Source organism: Cydia splendana, chromosome 9, assembly GCF_910591565.1.
Source record: "Cydia splendana chromosome 9, ilCydSple1.2, whole genome shotgun sequence".
Classification (NCBI taxonomy): domain Eukaryota; kingdom Metazoa; phylum Arthropoda; class Insecta; order Lepidoptera; family Tortricidae; genus Cydia; species Cydia splendana.
Genome location: NC_085968.1, coordinates 4,123,638 through 4,144,698, shown reverse-complemented (window position 1 = coordinate 4,144,698; position 21,061 = coordinate 4,123,638). Strand labels below are relative to the sequence as shown.

Sequence of the window (21,061 nt, the reverse complement as noted above, 5' to 3'; positions counted from 1 at the left end):
AAATTCCAAAATTGTCCAACATCATCGAACAAAATAAATCATCGAAATTCGAAAATTGTCCAAGTATCTGCCTAATCTGCGTTCCTTTGACTCTAATAAACATGAGCGATAGAAATGAACGTAGGTCGTAGATTTTTCGCGATAGCTGCCCGCACGTGCTGCGTTCACGTGAATTTGCGAAGAAACACGCCACGCCAAACCGGCTACGCCGATACGGCCGTTGCTTTTTGTAATCAGTCTGTATTATTATTTCTTTTATAGGTAAGTAAATTTCTGTTTTCGCCTTTTTAGCCATATACAAAGAGGAGGTGTCTACTATTTTATTTCAAAACCTTTCGTTGGCCATTAGACCCTTGACTCGCTATAATACGCTGTAATTACTGTAAGACCGTGTCCCGTTCCTCTGCCCAACGTCAAGCTTTTAGAATTATATTGCCAGTTGGAGTCTCGAAAAACCCTGTCACTAGAGTCTGTGCGGAAAAAGAAGAGTTGTGGAATGAATTTGGTTCCCATATAATCCACGACTCTTCTCTTTCTGCACAGACTGTATTGTAAGCGTGACGCTGGCCATATTTAAAAACCGGGCAAGTGCGAGTCGGACTCGCGCACGAAGGGTTCCGTACCATAATGCAAAAAAAAACGGAAAAAAAAAACGGTCACCCATCCAAGTACTGACCCCGCCCGACGTTGTTTAACTTCGGTCAAAAATCATGTTTGTTGTATGGGACTTATATCTTTATTTTATTCTGTTTTTAGTATTTGTTGTTATAGCGGCAACAGAAATACATCATCTGTGAGAATTTCAACTGTCTAGCTATCACGGTTCCTGAGATACAGCCTGGTGACAGACGGACGGACGGACGGACAGACGGACGGACGGACGGACGGACAGCGGAGTCTTAGTAATAGGGTCCCGTTTTACCCTTTGGCTACGGAACCCTAAAAAATTGTATGCATTTGACTATGTCAAGGCCTGTTTGTTTTGATTGTCATTCCACAACAGTATTCATTGTAAACATGTCATGTAAGATTTTATAGTAATACATATTAAGGGCATTTTCACTTAATTGAACACCTTTAACGACCGGTTAGCAATCGTTACAAAACTGACGGTCAATGTCAAATCCCATACATTTTGTCAGGAATGTAACGGTTAGACGTTACTGAAACACGACTTAAGTCGCGCTTAACTTGTACAAGTTAAATGAAAATGCCCTTAAATATTACACTTATTTCCAACTGCGTTCCCCCGCAATCCTGACAAAGGACCAAAAATCCTGACATGTCAGGGGAAATCCTGACGTACGGCAAAGGGCAAGTATGGCAACCCTACCACCTAGCTTTACTTTCATTATGGGCTGAACCCATGGATGTAAGCATGGTCTAATAAAACATGGTCTTCCATTCCCAGAGTGACACGCGATTACGTCACAATAACATTGCCACTTTATTTCAACATAACATGTTACATGGGTACATTATACCTATGGTTAATAAGTTAAAATATTTCTTTATAATTTTATAATTTTCATTTATATGTATTTTAGCTTAAATTTTACAATAACACGTCATTTTTAATTACTCGTTAGCAATATCTTCCGATTCACGAAAGAAATTTCAGACTTTCGGGTAATTCTGTTTATACTACTGGCAACACAGGATAGCGCTGTGGACATTTGACAATTCGGATCTAGATAACTTCATGCCCTGACCGTCATCCTTGTCGAACGCGTGTTAATTGTTATTTCCTTCTCGCTCAGTGTCAGCAGTCGCAGTGTTTTCCAAACTTTTCACGTCGTAAGCTTGGTAATTAATGTGTAACTGTGAATTAGTTTTTTAAACGTTTGTCTTGTATAGATAAATAAAGTTTAATTTAATACATTAGATTTGTTTTATTTTACTATGTTTCTACATGAATAACTTAAAATTAATGCCGTTAAAATAATTTTCACCGTTGGTTAAAATTCTCCCACATTTCAAAGTTTGAGAACCTGTAAACAGCATGATGACGTAGGCGCGTGTCAGTTAGGTCATACGCGAATCTCGGAATGGAGTACCAGGCGGAGTATATTATTATACCATGGATGTAAGTAAAGGTCATTGGCTGAACCCCGAAATCATGAAGAAATTTCGGCTGTCCCATAGATAGCATAGGTGTGTCGTTCAAATAATTTAACTAAATTCAAGCTCAACCAGCGCAAGTAGCGAAATCATCTAACATTGAGGGTAGTAGTAGTAGGTGTAAAAATATACAATAGCTTGAGCCCGGAAATCAAAGAGGCAACTTCTTACAAGTTGTTTGTCCATAAACTAAAAAATTACTTGATTTATATAGATGGTCAAGCAAATTTTGTCAGTAGAAAAAGTCGGCAAATTTAAAAAATGTAGGCGCGAAGGGTTATCGTCCCATAGAAAACTTAAATTTCGCGTCTTTTTCTACTGACAAGATTTGCTTGACCGAGTATAGTATTAATGAATTTTATGGATATTAATTAATTTTTAATTTATTTAGTCATTATTATTATCGTGTAATCGCTTTTCATTTTTATTTTTTAATTAATTGACTTGTGTATATGTACAGTTTTAGGTTTAATTTTATTAGTTTTAGGTGTGTATGTGATTTTATTTTTATGTTTTTGACATGTATGTTTTTACCATATTAAACGCTCTGAATCTGAATCTGTTGTTCAAAAAGTTTCAAGATTTTAATTAATGCTGTACAAAATACTTATACATACATATAGGTACGAAGTCGATATACTTACATTATATTACATTGCCTATTTTTATTAAAAATCTTTTTTGAAAGACATGTATTGAAATAAACTCTATGTCCGGGTCTCACGGAAACCTAATTCATCCATTGCCATAGATATCTAGGGACTGGCTTTACGGGCAATAATAACGAGGCTTGACAGGGGCCAGTACAGCGGTGTGACACCGCTACAACGCGATTGGTTGATGAGTTCGCATCACGCGCGCAATTGGTTGATGAGTTCGCATCACGCGCGCTATTGGTCGCAACTAGTTGCGTTAAGAATGCACGATTGGTTGGAATTCGTGAGTAACACCACTGAACTGGTACCATTTTTAGTGCCCGTAAAGCCAGTCCATAGATATATACGTTAATGAATTCATCATCATCATCCTCCTCCTCCTAGCGTATTACCCGTACTATGTCGGGGTCCGCTTTCGTACTTTTCTCCTTCCACTTCGCTCCAGGAAGCCTAATTACAATTGGAATTCTCCAAGGGACCGGCACTTGAAGGGCATGAATGAAGGGCGTCAGTGGCGTCACGATCTCGAAGTCTCCTCTACACCGCGCTAAGGGCGGCATGACGTCACCGACACGTGCAGACATCACGTGAACGGAAACTTCCGGCGCTGCGGGTTGTGTGGCCTTTAAAAGGGCTATTTCCGATAAGTAAACGCTATAGCCTCCATGACACGACATGACAGCACGTGGGCAATATGAATTAATTGAGATAAGCGATTGCACCATCGCACCATCTATTATACCTAGTCTATATCTTTAGGTATTTAAATAAAAGTAAACAAACAACCGATACGTATGGAAGTCCAAGGGGGAGGCCTATGTTCAGCAGTGGACGTCTTATGGCTGAGATGATGATGATGATGATGATGATGATGATGATGATGATGATGATGATGATGATGATGATGATGATGATGATGATGATGATGATGATGATGATGATGATGATGATGATGATGATGATGATGATGATGATGATGATGATGATGATGAAACAAGCAATTTGTAAATTTTCGGGTAGTTAAAACATTTATTGGTGCAATCAAGGCGGTTTTGTATTTGGTTCACCCAGGGATCGGATACAGGTATTTTTTGTATGGGAACGAAAACGGTGTTTTTTCGTTCTTCGTTAATTATTTCATTTCTAATTGGGCAATCTAATAATTCGAAGTCGTTACTTAAATATACACAACCGAGTCCTACATTTCGACTTCGAGTATATAGTAATTCGAAAAATATGGTTATTTCGAAGTTTTGGCAAAAAACCGGTTCCGATCCGATCCCTGGGTCAACGACTTGACTTTAACCTACATTATTTGGTCATGTAATGTTTTCATCAGAATACAGAATACAGATATTTATTGGTAAAAATAAAAGTACATTTTACAAGTCAGAATAAAATACAAATTATACAAGTAATAAAACAATTATAGTTCAATAAAATAATAATAACAAACAATCATAATTTTCGTTTCACGGTGTTGGGTCAATGATCTTTGGTTAAGGTTATACACATAAACTCATCAATTGAGTAGCATGCGTGTTCAATAAGCAATAATTTAAGATTATTTTTGAAAATTGAGTCACTATTCGACCACCTATCCTCATCTCATCTATCCTATGTTCATCTATCCTCAACTGGCTTAAGGAGCCGTTTGAGAATAGATTTTGTTTACTTTTATTAGTAAAGATACTGAGTATATATATACTCGGACCACGCTAAGTTTTCATGCCAAGTAATACGTCAATTATGAAGCTTATACAGGCTATGGCTATCCTTAGCCATTGGACAAACCCTGAAATCCCACGTAGGATTACGTCTCAGGAATGATCTAACTTTAGGTAATATTTTTTTTATTAAAACAAAAGATAAAATAAAAACTTTTTACAAAAAAAAGCAAACCGACTTCAAAAAGGATGAAATAAAATATTATCCTTTTTGAAGTCCATGCGTTACCAACTGATATGTTTGAAGTCGGTGCCAAGCCAAATTTTGAAGCATACCATGATTTTGGTGCGATTCGATAAGGATGTACCTACGTTGGATTGCCTTACACGACGACAATGAACGTACTTTCTGTAGGTACAGTCGACGTTAAAAATATGTTTACACTTTTCGCCTTATTACAAAGGAGTAAGGTGCAAAAGTGTAAACATATCTTTGACGTCGATTGTATCTAAGAACACACCTCAGAACACACGATCAAACCTTCTTGGCTCAGTCTGTACCATGTTTGTCGGCACATTAGTGGAAATCCAATGCATTTTTTTCCGTCGTATTTTTAAAGAGCATTTCTTACTAATGCTCGAACAGTCAGCACGCAAGTGAGTGTGAGATTGGGACTGAGTAATTTCCCTACTACTACTACTACTACACTTCAAAATATAAAACAATTCAAGAAATTTACCTTCTTGCCAAATTTCACCTAAAGCGGTTTAGTTGTTTAGCCATGAAAATGGCGTCAAAGAGGCAGACACAATTACATACACATTTGTAATAGTTATTAGTACAGTTCTAATGGGATTTATAGCCATAAAGCTGATTATTTTTGACTGGTATTGTTACTACTTGGCTTGGCACCGACTTCAAATATATCAGTTGGTAACGCATAGACTTCAAAAAGGATAATATTTTATTTCATCCTTTTTGAAGTCGGTTTGCTTTTTTTTGTAAAAAGTTTTTATTTTTCCATTTTTAGTGTTAACGCACTGTTAAGAGCGCGACGCATGGATGAAAAACAAGATCATGTTTAACACTAAATTCGTTCGTCGTACTTTAATAAATATGTAATCAGGAATTTTCTCGAGTCCGTCTGGGAAATTATAATTCCTGTCACTACTACACTAAATCCATCCTCCGCCCCGCCACTGATCCAATCCCTCAACGCCCCGATCACTCAATCTCACAGCGCATCAACCCCTGATCCAGGAACCCCTCGACCCTGAACCAGGAATTTTCTCGAGTCCGTCTGGGAAATTATAATTCCTGTCAACTAAATCCATCCGCCCGCCCCGCCACTGACCCAATCCCTCAGCCCCCCGATCACTCAACCTCACAGCACATCAACCCCTGATCCAGGAACCCCTCGATCCTGAACCAGCAACCCTTTAACCGCCATTCCCCGACCCCTTAATGGCTGACCCCTTAACTCCTAACCCTAACCCCCGATGAGTAGGCATACCAGCTTACCACGAGTTTGACATTTATATATTCGCTAGCATGTGTGTAACTTACTTCCTATGCATCTCGCTCGTACTAACCTTAGTGTGAGCGAGATGCATAAAAAGTTACATTTAGATGCATAAGACGTTAGCGAATATGTCAATGCCAAACTCGTGGTAAGGCTACAGTTGGAGTACATCAAATTGGTGGTTTTCGGAAGCAAATGCTCGAGTTACTTTAGAAAACCCCGAAATCACTTAACACGTGCCTTTAAAAATTGAGGAGTTCCCTCAATACCTCATGGATTCCATCATCAGACCAGAACCAAAAATAATACGGAAACACCTTGGAGGTAACTTCTTCCAAACAAAAAAATAATTACTCAAATCGGATCACAGGTGCCGGAGTAATCGCTGAACATACTTACATTTAAAGAAATCATCATCATTATCATCAAAATAATCATCATCATCAGGTCTACTTCATCAAATTGGTGGTTTTCGGGAGAAAATGCTCGAGTTGCTTAAGAAAACGCCCAAAACACCATGCATGTGCCTTTAAAAATTGAGGAGTTCCCTCAATTCCTCATGGATCCCATCATCAGAACAGAACCAAATTAAAATGGGACCAACTCGGAGGTAGCTCCTTTCAAACAAAAAAAGAATTACTCAAATCGGACTACGGATGTCGGAGTAATCGGTGAACGTACATAGAAAAAAAAATAGGCACAACCGAATACAGAACCTCCTCCTTCTATGAAATTGAAGTCGGTTAAAAAATATATTTTCAAACAAAAGTTATTTCCAATAAGTAATCGATAATCGACAACAAAAAGAATACTTAGGTACATTGTATACTGGTTCTAAATACCCTAATGCATATGTACATTTCGGCTTTGTCCAATAGCTAGGACTTTGGACACCCTGTGTATGTATGTATTCTGAATTCTGACTGCCTAGTGCAAAGATAGTGTTTCTTTTTGGTTTGAATCAAATAACAGACGTAACTAGTTTATAATTATTATGGTACATTTATAAAACCTTGAAAGATCACGTCACATAACAGTAGATCCTCAGAATCAATCACTGTCAGCGTCATCACAACATAATAATTGATAACGTAAATAACCTGATAAGTGATAACACTGATAACCGATATCGTCTCGGATTTGCGATCAACATTCGAGAATGACATATGTAGTAGATCAGTGGTGGGCAAAGTATGGCCCGCGGGCCATCTCCGGCCCGCGAATGGATTTTATCCGGCCCGCCGCCGGTCCTATGAAATAATTAGTACATATATGGCATTGGCCCACGTTTATCACAAATCAAAATAAATTTTGGCTACAATTCTGGCCCTCCACTTAAATTTCCTAAACTTTCTGGCCCCCCATGAAGAAAGTTTGCCCACCACTGTAGTAGATAATGAATGATTTATTTCCTATTGGCTCCTCTACACGATGGCCCAGCGCTGGACCAGCGAGATGGCCATGCGATAGTTATATGGCTCCTCTATCACGATGGCCCCGCGCTGGACCAGCTAGATGGCCATGCGAATGGTTAAGAGCACGCACTAAGCCATCCGACTAAACTACCCTCTCTACACGCTGACCCAGCTTAGTGGGCCAATATGATGGCCCATCGTCTAGAGGAGCCATAATAGTATTGATGGCAGCGCCAAGTCTCTCGCTATCTCGGAATCGCCCGAGTTGATTCGGATAGGAGGTACAAACCATGAAATCATATTGTGCTATCTTAGTTGGCCAGAGGCCAGTGTGTGCCGAGGTAAGCCCTAACCTTTTCGCCGCCATTGACTTGATATAAAGTCAGTTGTCAGTAGGTACATTTCGTACCCCACACGCCACGACGTCATCTCACATGAACCGTGTTACCAACAATTACAAAAAACAATGGATAACCCTTCGTGCGCGAGTCTGACTCGCACTTGGCCTGTTTCTTTCGGATATGTCATCTATTTAGTTGATAAATTATCATGTTTATATTCATAGGTAAACATTTATATTTAATATTAATTTATTCGTACGTTGTAAATATTTCTTGAACCTATTACTGCTTGATTTTGTGTGGAGAATGCCTTCTGGTTCTGGCATTATATAAGTTCGCCATTTGTACAATTTTACCGTGCAATATAGTTGACCGAAGCGAAGCGAAGGTCTACGTTTTGACTCGGGCGTTTTCCTTTTGTATGTCCGGATGTTCTCCTCTACAGGTCGCAATTCTTAACCGATTCTCGTGAAATTTTGTAACCGAATTCTATGAACCGATAAAAAATTTTTGTCCGGCTCGACAAATAATTTTTATCGAAATTTTTCAAAATGGAAAAGTTGTGATAGCTCGCGCTTATACAAATAGTCGTATCGGTATCATAAGAGTGTATTCTTTTTGAGACATGTTTACAGATTACAGATTAGATGTCAAAAAATTCAGAAAATATATTTCGCTGGTTTTGGAGGTATTAAGATATTTAATTTTGTATGTCCGGATGTTCTCCTCTACAGGTCGCAATTCTTAACCGATTCTCGTGAAATTTTGTAACCGAATTCTATGATTCGATAAAAATATTTATTATTTATCAAGCGCGGGCTAAGCGTATTGTAAGCAGGTTCGATAGATAAGGTTTTATTTAATTGTCAAATTAGATTCTCTAAATTCTTCTAAACAACGGCGGCATACATTTACTCAGTTTTAAGCTCTGCTCGCGAGGTCTACAGCTCACAGAGCCACTAGTTTAAATACTTAAATGAAAATCTTTGTAATGGATTTATTGACAGCTTGGTTGGTGGTCGTGGTTGGTTGCAGCTTGGGAAAAATGCTTTCGCGTATTTCTGTCCGGCTATTCAGCTGTTCTCCCCTGTCGCAATATACGCTCACGTCTACGTAACTTACTTGCTATGCATCTCGCTCGCACTCGCATATTAGTGGCATAAAACTGGTGGTAGACGTACGCCTAAACAAAAAATTAACATAAACATGTCACAAAAACAGTTTAAAACGTCACTGAAAAGGTTTCCACTCAGAGGGCCTACCGCGAACCGCGTTCGAGGTGTTGCCTCTCTGCCGCACTTGTGATACCGCACCTTTTGAATACCTTGACGCTGGTCTTCCGTGGAAACCCTTCCAAAAAACGCGACATAGCAATGCTAATCTAACTAATCATATAAGAATTGCAGTCAGTTTATACTGTTTCTATTTCTGGATATCATTATCAATATTATCATCATATATCCACCCACAGACTACCCTCTAAATATACTACACACAAATAGCCTACCCTAGGGAATCACCACGTTACGTTACACCGCGTTGCGCGCCGCGTGCCCTTGCACGTGGACTCCAACGCTGCCGATTAATTAAAATATCCCTAAACAAAAAGAGCTGGAATTAATTTTAGGCTGTTATTTAAAGTTGAACAAATAAGCATAACAATAGGACTTTGTCCGAAGTTATAAGAAACTTACTTCAAAGTTCAAACCTATTTTTAGAATTTTATTTTTGCCCTCTTAAGTTTAACTTTGCGAACTGGAGGGCTTCGTCACTTTTTTGTTCTTTAGTATATATGTAACATCTATTTCAGTTTATTTATAACCCCTTAGGGTTAATAAAATACTTATTATTAGGTATTTAAAAATATTTTTTATTGAAGCTCTACAATATTAAAAAAATATTACACCGCGCCGTGCTAAAACCGTGGCCGTGGGTGTACAAGCATATATTGGCAAGGCGGCAAAAAATGTAGGCGCGAAGGGATATTGTCTCATAGAAAATTTAAATTTCGCGCCTTTTTCTACTGACAAGATTTGCTTGACCATCTATAGTAGCCCATACAGCATTGGAGACTGTGTCTAGCTAGACGTAGTGTTTCCGTGTTTCGTCCATAGAAATACGTTCATGAGCAATTCTCAAAAAGTTTGTACATTTCGATCACATCTTAGATTTCTATAAAAATTGGTATGCTGGTAAAGTACATGAAGCTGAACAACTGCCACCATATTTCCCAAAATGTGGTGGAAGTTGTTCAGCTTCATGTACTTTACCAGCATACCAATTTTTATAGAAATTTAAAGTGGTATCCAAATCCATCAGACGGGACTGGTCAAATCAGTCGATTTGATCAGAAATGAAACTGGCGCCAATCTCCAATTTTAGATTGATGGTGACATTAGAGCCCTCTAAATTGAAAAAAATGCCCCAGAACGAAAATACTGGTCTCACAAATTGGTATTATTGCGTCCGCACCTCATTTTATCAGTAATATCGGTCATTATCGGAGGTTGAATTCGGCGAGCCAAATTGGTATTTGCGTCCGCACCTTCTGATTCGATTGGGCAATTGAATCAGATTGGCGAAAAATTGACTAATCTGGATACGCCTTAAGATGTGATCGAATTGTACAAACTTTTTGAGAATTGCTCCCATAAGCGTAAGCAAAAATGACAGGTCTGTGTCTTGTACGTCGCTGTTGTTTTGTTTGTATAAATAGTGTTGCCATAAGTATGAAATTAGTTTACCCTATTTTTAGGGTACTTTATTATATTATGTTATACGCTATTCAATTAGGTAGGTATAGGTAGGTCCTCGTATCGTGTACCTATATCTTAACATTCAAATATCCAATGTATAAATAAATGAATACAGCGACCCAGATTATTTCTTCTTCTGTAGAGATTTAAATTACAAAAAAGCTAACTGTTTGATGTTGTCAAAATATAGATTACCTGTGCCACGTGATACGACGCAGCTCATGATGAATAGTTATTTTTTTACAAGGGGGCAATGTTGTTGTTTAACCGCTCGTGCTAATATTGATACCCGAGCAAGCGAAAGATTCCAAAATTGAACCACGAGCATAGCGAGTGGTTCGAAAAATGGAATCTTGAGCGTTGCGAGGGTTTCAAAGCACGAGGGTTAAACAAAATTTGCCCCCGAGTTAAACACAAAATTTTTCACCACACCAACCCGAAGCAAATATTAAATGTAAAATATTAAATCAAATCAAATCCAAATGAATGTCACTAAATATTTATAATCCAAAATCATCATTTAAAAGTCAATTCTACCAGCAAACATAAGAAAACAACTCAAAATTTACATTTGATTACTTTGCCTCACATGTGAATAACATGCAACTTTGCTATCAGTTTTTGAAGTGCAAAGTAAGCCTTTCCGAGCTGGTGTGGTGAAAATAATATTAATAGGTTTTTGTAATGAATGAAATTGATTGTCTTCATTAAAATATTGTCTTTATGTAGATGTTTATTTTATAAAGTTCAAGTTTAATTTCCAGCGTATATTTTTAATACAAAGATAGAAAACACCAGGTAGCGTACGCAAGCCACACATGGAAAACGTTAAAGTTTTATTATAGAAACATAATGTTTTATTAATAAAGCGATATATTTTTACTTTAACGCATATTGTAATTAAACATGTAAATGTGCATACAATTTTGTCAACACGCAGTAACATGGATAAATATTAGGAGATCGAATTAGTAACGTATTATGTAACGTAACGTAATGTCACGGAAAACGTTCTTCAGTATGGTGTTCGTATTTAATGACCAGCATCATACGTTATGGGTCGGTCATAATATGGTCATAATGTTTTTAAAAGTAATCTATGTTTAATCCAATCGAATATAATATAGATACCTACTTTTGTTGCATAAGACTATTTGTTTTGTTCTTTTATTGGTTAATGTAATAATAATTTTATTTATTTTGGATGCAGATTCTAAAACGCCCAATCGGTGTTCAAAAAAACACCGAAAATAGATGCTCTGTGGCGCGTAAGTAAATGGGTATTTCTTGGTATTTTCTTAGTCGTCGAAAACATGAAGAATTAAGAGTTTTTATGTTTATGTCCTTGTACAATTACTTTAAGGTCGTGATTTGGTTGACAAATTAAGAGAAAAATAGGTATAATATATGTTAGGGTCAATGCCTTCATGGAATGCAATAAACCATCACCGTCACTTTTACAACGTTGTGAAATCTAATTGAGACGCAGATAACCTAGGTCGCATTTCAAGAATCGTAAACTAAAAGAACAAAAACCTATAAAGTAAACAAAATGCAACGAATATAGCGGCTGAATAGTGTAGCGATAAGGCCAGTCTATGTGTGTGTCTTGGCTGTGTGCGTGCGGTCACGTTTCGCGCGGCGTGCGCGGCCGCGCGCGTGCAAGGCCGCCCCCCGTGCCGGGTCTCGTGTTGACTTAACACTTGTTCACACCACACTTCGCGATCTATTTTACGAACGGAAAATGTAGGGACGATCATTTTCACTTGGTATCTGCCTTATAATTAGTTAATCATTGTAGTATGTACATAGGTATCTATAATTACTAATTAGCTATAATGCCATTGTTTTATGTATATTTATATTTCTTGTTTAAATTTGAATATCTGAACAACATAGACATCTGGTATTCATGTGTTCATATTTGTATGAATATAATTATTTATTAATGTTATTATATTTGAAGTATGCGGCGAGCGTGATGGACACCTTTGCGTTGTCTTATTTGACTAAGTTTTTCTTTTGTAACTTTGTTTAAGTAGTTCGGTTCCTACTTATTTTTTAATTTAAGTAATTTAGTTTTAGTGTCAATGACATACATACATATTATGTCAATGTTTAGTGTAGTTTTATTTCTGAATATAGTTTATATAGTTATTTTTTAATTATAATTTACACTTAATGATAACTTTAGATTCACATTTTTTAAATAGCCTGGTTTAGTGTCCCACTCCCAGCCCACTGCTGGGCAAAGGCCTCCGGCCTTTCCTCCATTCAACTCAATTTTATCATTTGCATTTTAAAATATATTTTAGAATCTGAAAATTGTATAAGGCAGATGTGATGTGAACGTGACCTTGTGAAATCTGCGCAGTAGGTACTTAGGTACTATTTTCGATCACGCCCGCTTTCGCCATTGACTTCCGATACCCAATTATAATTACAGAGCTGCTACTTATTCCTACGTCATTTTTCATAAATCATAAATCTTTATTTGCAATAGATATAGTATTTTACAGATCTTAGGCTAATATATACAGGTCCATATATCTAGACTTATATAAGTCATGCAAATTTTACTTTTATTAGCTTACTCGCTAAAATAACCTAGATGAAATAGCCTAGATTTTCCTTCGTAAAGTCAAATTATTAGCTACAATTGTATTGTAAAAATTTTATATTATACCTATTTTTTTTTTCAGAGAGTATTAATAAATGATAGTATGATAACCCTAAATTTTGTGCCCTAAAAAAGATAAGAAAAAGCCAAACCAGGAAATAAAAGAATGTGTTACACTCACAATGGGTTAAGTAAATCGCTTTGGAGGAATTCCCAATGTTTTCAATATGTAATTATAAATTATTTTACGATTACGAGGTTATAGCCAATAAAACTTTATCCCCCTGCTGCCTAAAGTAGTTTTTTTTTTATTAATAATTTTGGAACACAATAGACGGTGCGGCGCCGGGGTTCAGGCAGACCGAAAAGGAGATGGCGGGACGACTTGGACGCATTCTACCCCAAATGGTGGGAAAATGCCGATGACAGGGTCGAGTGGAGAAAACGAGGGGAGGCCTTTGCCCAGCAGTGGGACACCAAAGTGACCAAAGTAGTCTAATAAAAAAAATTTGTTGCAGATATGACAAAATCCTCCAAATATTTCACTTTTGTAGGTATTCAGAATCTACACCGGCCAATTTAGCCCAGTTTAGCCTAATAAACTGAATTTAGATACAGGACACCTACACAACAGGAAAGTGATGAGTCGCGCCTCGTGGGCCTCGTGCTGCACGAAGGCTAACGCTGACAGTTTCACAGTTTTGTAATCGTTTACAACATGTGCAGGTGCACTGTTCTGTATTATTGTGTTCTAAGAAACAGAAGTCCAACTTCGAGGGTTGTTTTAAATGTTTACATTGTTGAATTGGCCTCCATTTTGAACTACAATGGAATAAAAAAAGGTTCCAAATTTAAAATTGACTCTGGGACTCGGCAGGATAATGATATTTTTTGTGGGAATTCGCAAGATTATGGAAAAGAAGCCGTTTGGAAAATCGAAGTGCAGAAAATGATTTATAATATATGTTTTGCAAATACATATGTAAGTATTTAGTTTACTTTAGTTTTTGTATTGAAGAAATTTAATCCAATCGATATGTCTTAGTCACATCAAGCAGGCGTATGATGACAGGATTATCCACGTGATAAAGGAAACGTGAAACGTCACGTTTTCCTCGCCAATATATGATACAGGCACTGTCATTATCACGCATGTTACCTAGAATAGTAATCTTCATAATTGTCATATAAAATCCATACTGATGCGTATTGATACGATATGCCATTGTACCAGTAGCCTTTCTATCTCATTAATCTTTTCAAAGGCCATTAGGATTATCTTCTCAGGCCACTAAGCCGGGAGTACGCGTCACATGATTCATAAGCATTGCACTATTCAGTCTATTCACAGTGCACCAGATGTACTTGCATCAATAGCATTGAACTCTCGGCTCGTGACGCACATGCTATCGAAGGCTAGCACTGATTACCTATTGCAGAATCCTCTACTATAAGTACATTTACTTTGTAAGGGCTGATTTTAAAATAAGGGTTCAAAAACCACATGCTTAAAAGTACATGACACAGAATAGAATGGGGCAAAGCGCCGTTATTTTTTGTCGGAGGTCAGATCCTCTTTGGAACACTAAGCCAGTAAGGTACAGAAACCTTAAGAAGAGTCCCTAACTTTACCTTTGTGTTGTGGTTTAAGAAAATTCCAAAGGGACCACGTCTAAACTGCATCTAAAACGGGAAAGCGTAAAATATATGAAAATAAGTTGCAGGGACCAGTGAGAAATGGCATATTACGCGAGAAATCGTGTTGAGCTGATTCTAATGAATTAAGTCCATGTATACATTGGGAACTCATTCAAGATTAGCTGGCGTTTTTAATGGCATTTAAAACACAGGCGCGTCACGCAGCGATAATGCGGTCGTTAATGATAAAAGTAAATTGCAAACACAATGTAACTCGGTGCTTCAGACTCGTGCGTTATTTTAGTCTCACGTGTCAGTATCACACAACGGCATATGATATATGTAGGTAGTCATCATATCCTAATAATAGCTGTCGCTATATTTGTTGTATTTTAATTATGAAAGTTTGTGCTTGAATGTTTAGAATTTAGATGTTTTGAACCACAATAATTCCTCTACATGTTTGATTATATATATATATATAGGCATATAGCAGCGTAGCCACCTCTATTATCCCGTTTTCGGATGTAAGCCACTTCTCCATTTTTCCATTATCGTCGATCTGTTGCTTTCTGCATACAATCCATAATTCTTTCGTCTTATGGACGATCCGCCTCTGCTCTACTGTGCATAGAAACATTGGATAAGTAGTTGCATAGGGACTTCCCTCGACAGTTTGTCTCGCGTAGTATCCACATTCATCCCTGACAATAGTGACAATGTATCTACCTATTGCTCATCTCTATTTTCAGCGCTCAAACAACTACTCCACCATGTTTCTATCTCTTCTTTTCCGGTACATTTGCACAATTTTGAGCGTTAACTACGGAATATTCTAGCCATCTTTCTTGTTAATGTGGTGGTTTTCATCCCTGTATTCAAATTCTATGATTAGGAAGTTTAGTTTTAAATTTAGGTTAGGTATGTGAAGTTATTTATATTAACTTTACCTTTTTAGATGAAGAATTTGTTTTGTTAGCCACAGTTTAGGACCTGCGATGGCTGCCATATTAAACAGTTAACTTTGTCCAAAATCAGTGCTACCTATATTGGTCACAAACCATTAATAATTTTGTCTATCCTTAATTCTCTGACGATGCTTTGAGGAGAAACTGTATTTTATTTATGTATATTATATATTATTTACGATTTTCCAGTTCGTTTTGTATTCAGCTCCGTCAGCTACAACAATCAAAGCTCTATTGCTGTAGAAGTGTAGAGTCTGTTCGGAAAGAGAAGAGTCGTGGAATGTATTGGGCTCCATACATTCCACGACACTTCTCTTTCCGCACAGACTCTATTTATATTTTATCAAATTTGCTATCTGCAAGCGCCCAACTTATTAATATATATTCGTACTCAGAAAAGTGTTATAGGTATGTATAAGTAGAATTAACTGTGTATTTCTGATGGACTATTGATAAATTAGTGAATTCTATTGTCATGCTGTTAAATAGGTATTTTTCAATCGGGAATATGAATCAAAATACCCTTCGGGATTTGGCGCATCTAATAAAAATGCATCCGATCTATTCTTTTAACTTAGCCAAATCTAAAGAGAACAAAATCAATTATTCTGTATAAAAAAACTTGGCATTTTGCTACATTATACTCCGCCAACTCTTCAGATTAAATTACAAATTAATGTTTTCCGTGTCTCGTGTCTAATCTTTAAGACACTAGATACCATTTCTTCAGATTCCCGGAAACTTTGAAGAAAATATTAGTACACATTATTTTGTTTACAATTTCGGTTATCGCAATTGCTTTTATACTCGTAGAGATCATATTACACTTTCTCTACTATCAATATGATCCGTTCACGTGATCCTCTTATCGGAAAATGGAAACGTGATGCCATGGAAGACTTACTTGGTAATCCGTTCTTCTAAACATAATTAGAACCTTCTGCTTCCATGTTTTGTTGTACACTTGTTCTTATATTACTTGTCTTTAGAGTATCTTCAGTTAAAATTCTCTTATCGGTATTATTATTGCCTGTAAATTGTGCATTCTGGAATGGACTTTATTGATAACAATTAGGGTATGTCTTGTTGTTTTGCTTTTCAATCGCATGTGTCTGTGCTTTCTTTAAATTGTCCTTATGTCCTTCTTCATATGTCCTTAGGTACCTACTCTTGAAACATATATGTAGGTACAGGTGTTTGTTATATAATATTCAACGACATGTATAGGTATATAATGAATAATGTAAGGACATTATTTACACGTTGTTTCTAGTTTGAACTAAACAAGATTTTGTATATTCATGGATAGCAGGTATGTACACAAGCAGGTGGTAGGTGGAAAATTCCAGCTTCGACACGTCTATAAATTTCAATTCCAATATATGTAGTTGAACACCTTACCTTAGACTTAGAGCTTATGATACAAGTTCCTGCTTATGTCTGCTCTCTGTTTATGATATGATGTTTGGCATAAAAGCGGAGGTTTCTTCTGAATTTTCCCTTATACGCTTTATTGTCCTAAAAATATGGATATCAAAAAATATTGATCGCCTTGTCTCTGCTGACCAAATAAAGGAATAGAGAGCCTGATATAGAAGTCAGTGAAAGCAAGTCATCCAAGTAAAATCAAATAAATATGTTTTATCAAGAACTACATATTTTCAGTTATGTTGGGGTTAACTACTATTAGTAGTAGGTACTAATAGTAGTTAACCCCAACATAACGTATTACAAATGTATACTGTTGTATGTTGAAACAGTGTTAGTATACCTATATGATGTGGATGATAATGATAATGATGGTGCATCCTACGAAAAATACCTATAGACGCAGCTGAAGTGTTCCTGTAGTAGTACTTACATGCACCTACTATTGTATGAATACAGCAAAAATTTTGACATATTTTGCAGCTGTCTGCGGTTGAAGTGTTGTGTGTGTGTTACTACCATAAGATTAGTTCCAGAAAATACCCAAAATAATTATTTTCTTGTTTGTCTTCCTTCTATTTTAAAAATATGCCAGAAGTCCGGTTACCTGGAAATTACAGAAATTACGTTCTCATGAGATATAACTATACCTTTCGTATTTGACGGCATGCCCGTTCTCTTCCCAATAATGCCTTGTTTCCATATTTACTTCGCAACAGAAAAGATCACAATGTCAACACGGACACAATCACGTAAATACTGAATTGATAACACACACTTCACAAATATATTTAAGTGAGGTCTTCGCAATCCATTTTCGGTAACCAAACGCCGTAGTAGAGTAAGGTTTTTCCGTTAATCTGCATGTATAATATAATGCACGAAACGAACGGGTGGCACTAGCGAGCGCCCCGACTAAACGTTTGAACAAGACTGACTGAATGCCGGCCGGTTGAGTCACATGACTGGCGGCAACAAAATATGGCACGGCACGGGGCACGGGCAACGGAATGTGCGGCGCCTGTGGCAGGCCACGCTTGTCTGCACGTGACTGGGACCTCGCCGCCCACGCCGCTGTCCCCTCCGGGCCCGACTCTTCATTGTTAGTACCACGTTACGTGCCTGGAGAGGAACGTAACGTGTGAACGGTGAACGTGGCCTGCGCGCAGGTGATAAGGCATCAGTAATGGGTTGGTTATATTAGGTCATATAAGTGACTTATTAGTTCCCAATAAGGACATAAAGGGGATTTCCTAATTAGAATTATCAGAATTAATAAAAGCTTCAAACTGCTGTTATTTTATTTTTTCTACTTGTGATTTCGCCGTTTGAAAAAGAAAAATAAAGTGCATTGCTGCATCTGAAAACCTGAGTTGAGAACTTTGAGATAGAGCAGATCAGATTCTTCAGAGCTGCAAACAAAGTTGTATCCCACTGCTGATGTTAATATACTTATTCAAATAAAATAAAATAAATATTCAACCGCAAATAACGGCTTAAAATTCAAATCAACACCATAATTACTAATTAGTTAGTTGCCAATGTCGCCATTGCTTGGCTATTGCGAATCACATGTCAATTTTTTTTCTAAATAAATAATACTAATACGTTTTCAAAAATGTTACCAGTTACCACCATGTATGTGACCGCAATTTGTCAATATCGGGGGGAAAAAGTCAACGTCTTTAATTTATATTTTAGTATTAAATATTTCTTTAGTTTTCGTTTTCCGAGTATTTTTGCTTAGTGAACCTTTGCTTAGAGTATAATTGTTATAATTAATTATATTAATGATTATTACCTATATTATTAATTAATTTTATTCAATATTATTTGTAAATAATTGACATGCTGTAATATTAATATTATACAATAAATGATTATGACATAGATTTAATATATAGAGATCCCGTCTCAGCGAGCTGTCACTGTTGCCACTTTTGTTTAGTGTACGATTAACAATGAGGCCCACCTTGCTGTAGCCATGTCGATAAAGTCACATCGATTAACTATCGACATTTCTTGCAATTTTAATATTACTTCAAAGGTTTAACGGTACCTAAAATGAACAAAAACGCTTTTATTCTTTATTGTGGTTATCAGATCACAATTTTATCGTCACGCCCCAGCAGGGAACGAAGGGAAAGTTCAGATATTTAATTAAAATACATAAATACCTACTAAAATATGTGTTCCGCAATAATTGAATTATTTTATTATATTTTAATATATTTATTATTCATTAGCATTTCAATTATGTTTATAGATATTGAAGCTTCAATTAATAGCTATTTCGTCCCGCTGTGTAGCGTTTATCGATATATAACATGATTAAAATCGACTTTTCACATCCCTAAAAGAGCACACATATACGCTTTTACGCACACATACACAGCCTGGGCGCATCAAACAAGGCAACACTTGATTTGAAGTCCATCTTGTCAACAGTATGGTTGTCCTTTTTTGACAAACGGCATTTTTAAAAGAGCGAGGAGAGAGAAATGATACTAGTTGCTGCGCCGTGAAAGAGAACAGAAAACGTTGGGCCCTTGGATTATGATTTTTTTTCTTATGTTACATACAACTAAGTTTATAAAAAAAGTATTATGAAATAAAACTTGGCATGAGTAGCCACTAGCCCTTAACCACTGACGTATGAATGTGGTACGTCGTGAAAGTTGCTATGACGTTTCGTCAAAGTTCATAATTGGTTACCGTAAAAGCAGAAAGCTTTACAGGTACCTAGTTACTGCTTGCGTACAGAATTTTATTACAGACGCCTTTTTAATTTTATCGCTTGATAATTGATGATCCAGAGTTAGGTAAAATTGTTAAAATGAGGAAAATATATAGACTAAATTTATTAATTACTCCAGTTTACCCACTTGATAATGATAGGTCTCTGGGTTTACCTATTTCGGTTTCTGGTTTTTTAGTCACTTTAAAAAAAGCACTGATGGCCTAGCGGTAAGAGCGTGCGACTTTCAATCCGGAGATCGCGGGTTCAAACCTCGGCTCGTACCAATGAGTTTTTCGGAACTTATGTACGAAATATCATTTGATATTTACCAGTTGCTTTTCGGTGAAGGAAGACATCGTGAGGAAACCGGACTAATCTCAATAAGGCCTAGTTTCCACTCTGGGTTGGAAGATCAGATGGCAGTCGCTTTCGTAAAAACTAGTGCCTACGTCAAATCATGGGATTAATTGTCAAGCGGACCCCAGGCTCCCATGAGCAGTAGCAAAATGCCGGGATAACGCAAGGAAGAAGAAGGGTTTTTTAGTCAATTGCGTTGCATTGCACTTGCGCGACATGTTTTGTAGAACCTAGGTCTCCACCATAACATAAATCCCTAAGAATTAATAATAAAAACATTTTTTTATTTATTTTATTTTATTTTATTTATTTAGAAACAAACAGTCTCGTATTGCTACATTGGATACAATTGCATTTAGTAATATTGTAGACTTACAGTTTCCTTAATTGGATTATATAAACCTAAACATTAAAATATGAAAGTACATAAGAATTAAGAATTATTTATTCATTTAGCTGTGCACAGATTGTCACTTAACTGAGACGGTTAATAAGATGTTTTTTTAATTGTTTGTGAGAGTCTATCTAAATAGCTTATGGACAAACTTATTTTTAAGGGGTCATCCATTAATTACGTCACACGAATTTCTAGGTTTTTTTACCCCTCCCCCCCTCCTTGTCACACTTGGTCACATTTGGCAAACCCCTCCCCCCTGGTGTGACGTCACATTTCTTCAATGAAATCGGCAAATATTTATTTAATATTTTATCAAAATATTTTTGACAAAAGAAATATTAGTAATTTTATAACCCAAAACTGTTTAAGAAATAAAATTAAACGAATAAAAACGATTATCGTTTCTAAAACTTGTTATTTAAATGTATATTGGC

The 21,061-nt window shown here is 36.7% G+C and overlaps 1 protein-coding gene and 1 long non-coding RNA gene across 6 annotated transcripts in view; one reads left to right on the top strand and one right to left on the bottom strand.

Moving 5' to 3' along the window:
- LOC134793414 (uncharacterized) overlaps nucleotides 1–6,679 on the top strand; it is a 314,149-nt gene extending 307,470 nt beyond the window's left edge. Inside the window, exon 3 of the long non-coding RNA XR_010144543.1 lies at nucleotides 6,549–6,679. This is a non-coding gene — a long non-coding RNA (uncharacterized LOC134793414). The remainder of the gene's footprint in view (nucleotides 1–6,548) is intronic.
- The window catches only part of LOC134793364 (transcription factor cwo), a 46,952-nt gene extending 28,785 nt beyond the window's left edge, over nucleotides 1–18,167 (bottom strand). For 3 of the 5 annotated variants that reach the window (XR_010144537.1, XM_063764924.1, XM_063764925.1), the window contains exon 1: nucleotides 17,784–18,167. Coding sequence is in view for 4 of the 5 variants with exons in the window: in XM_063764924.1 (XP_063620994.1) it covers nucleotides 17,784–17,836 (53 nt within the window). In the remaining variant the exon portion in view is untranslated. The remainder of the gene's footprint in view (nucleotides 1–17,783) is intronic. The other 2 variants (XM_063764927.1, XM_063764926.1) reach the window with 2 other exon arrangements.
- Between the last annotated feature and the right edge of the window lie 2,894 nt (nucleotides 18,168–21,061).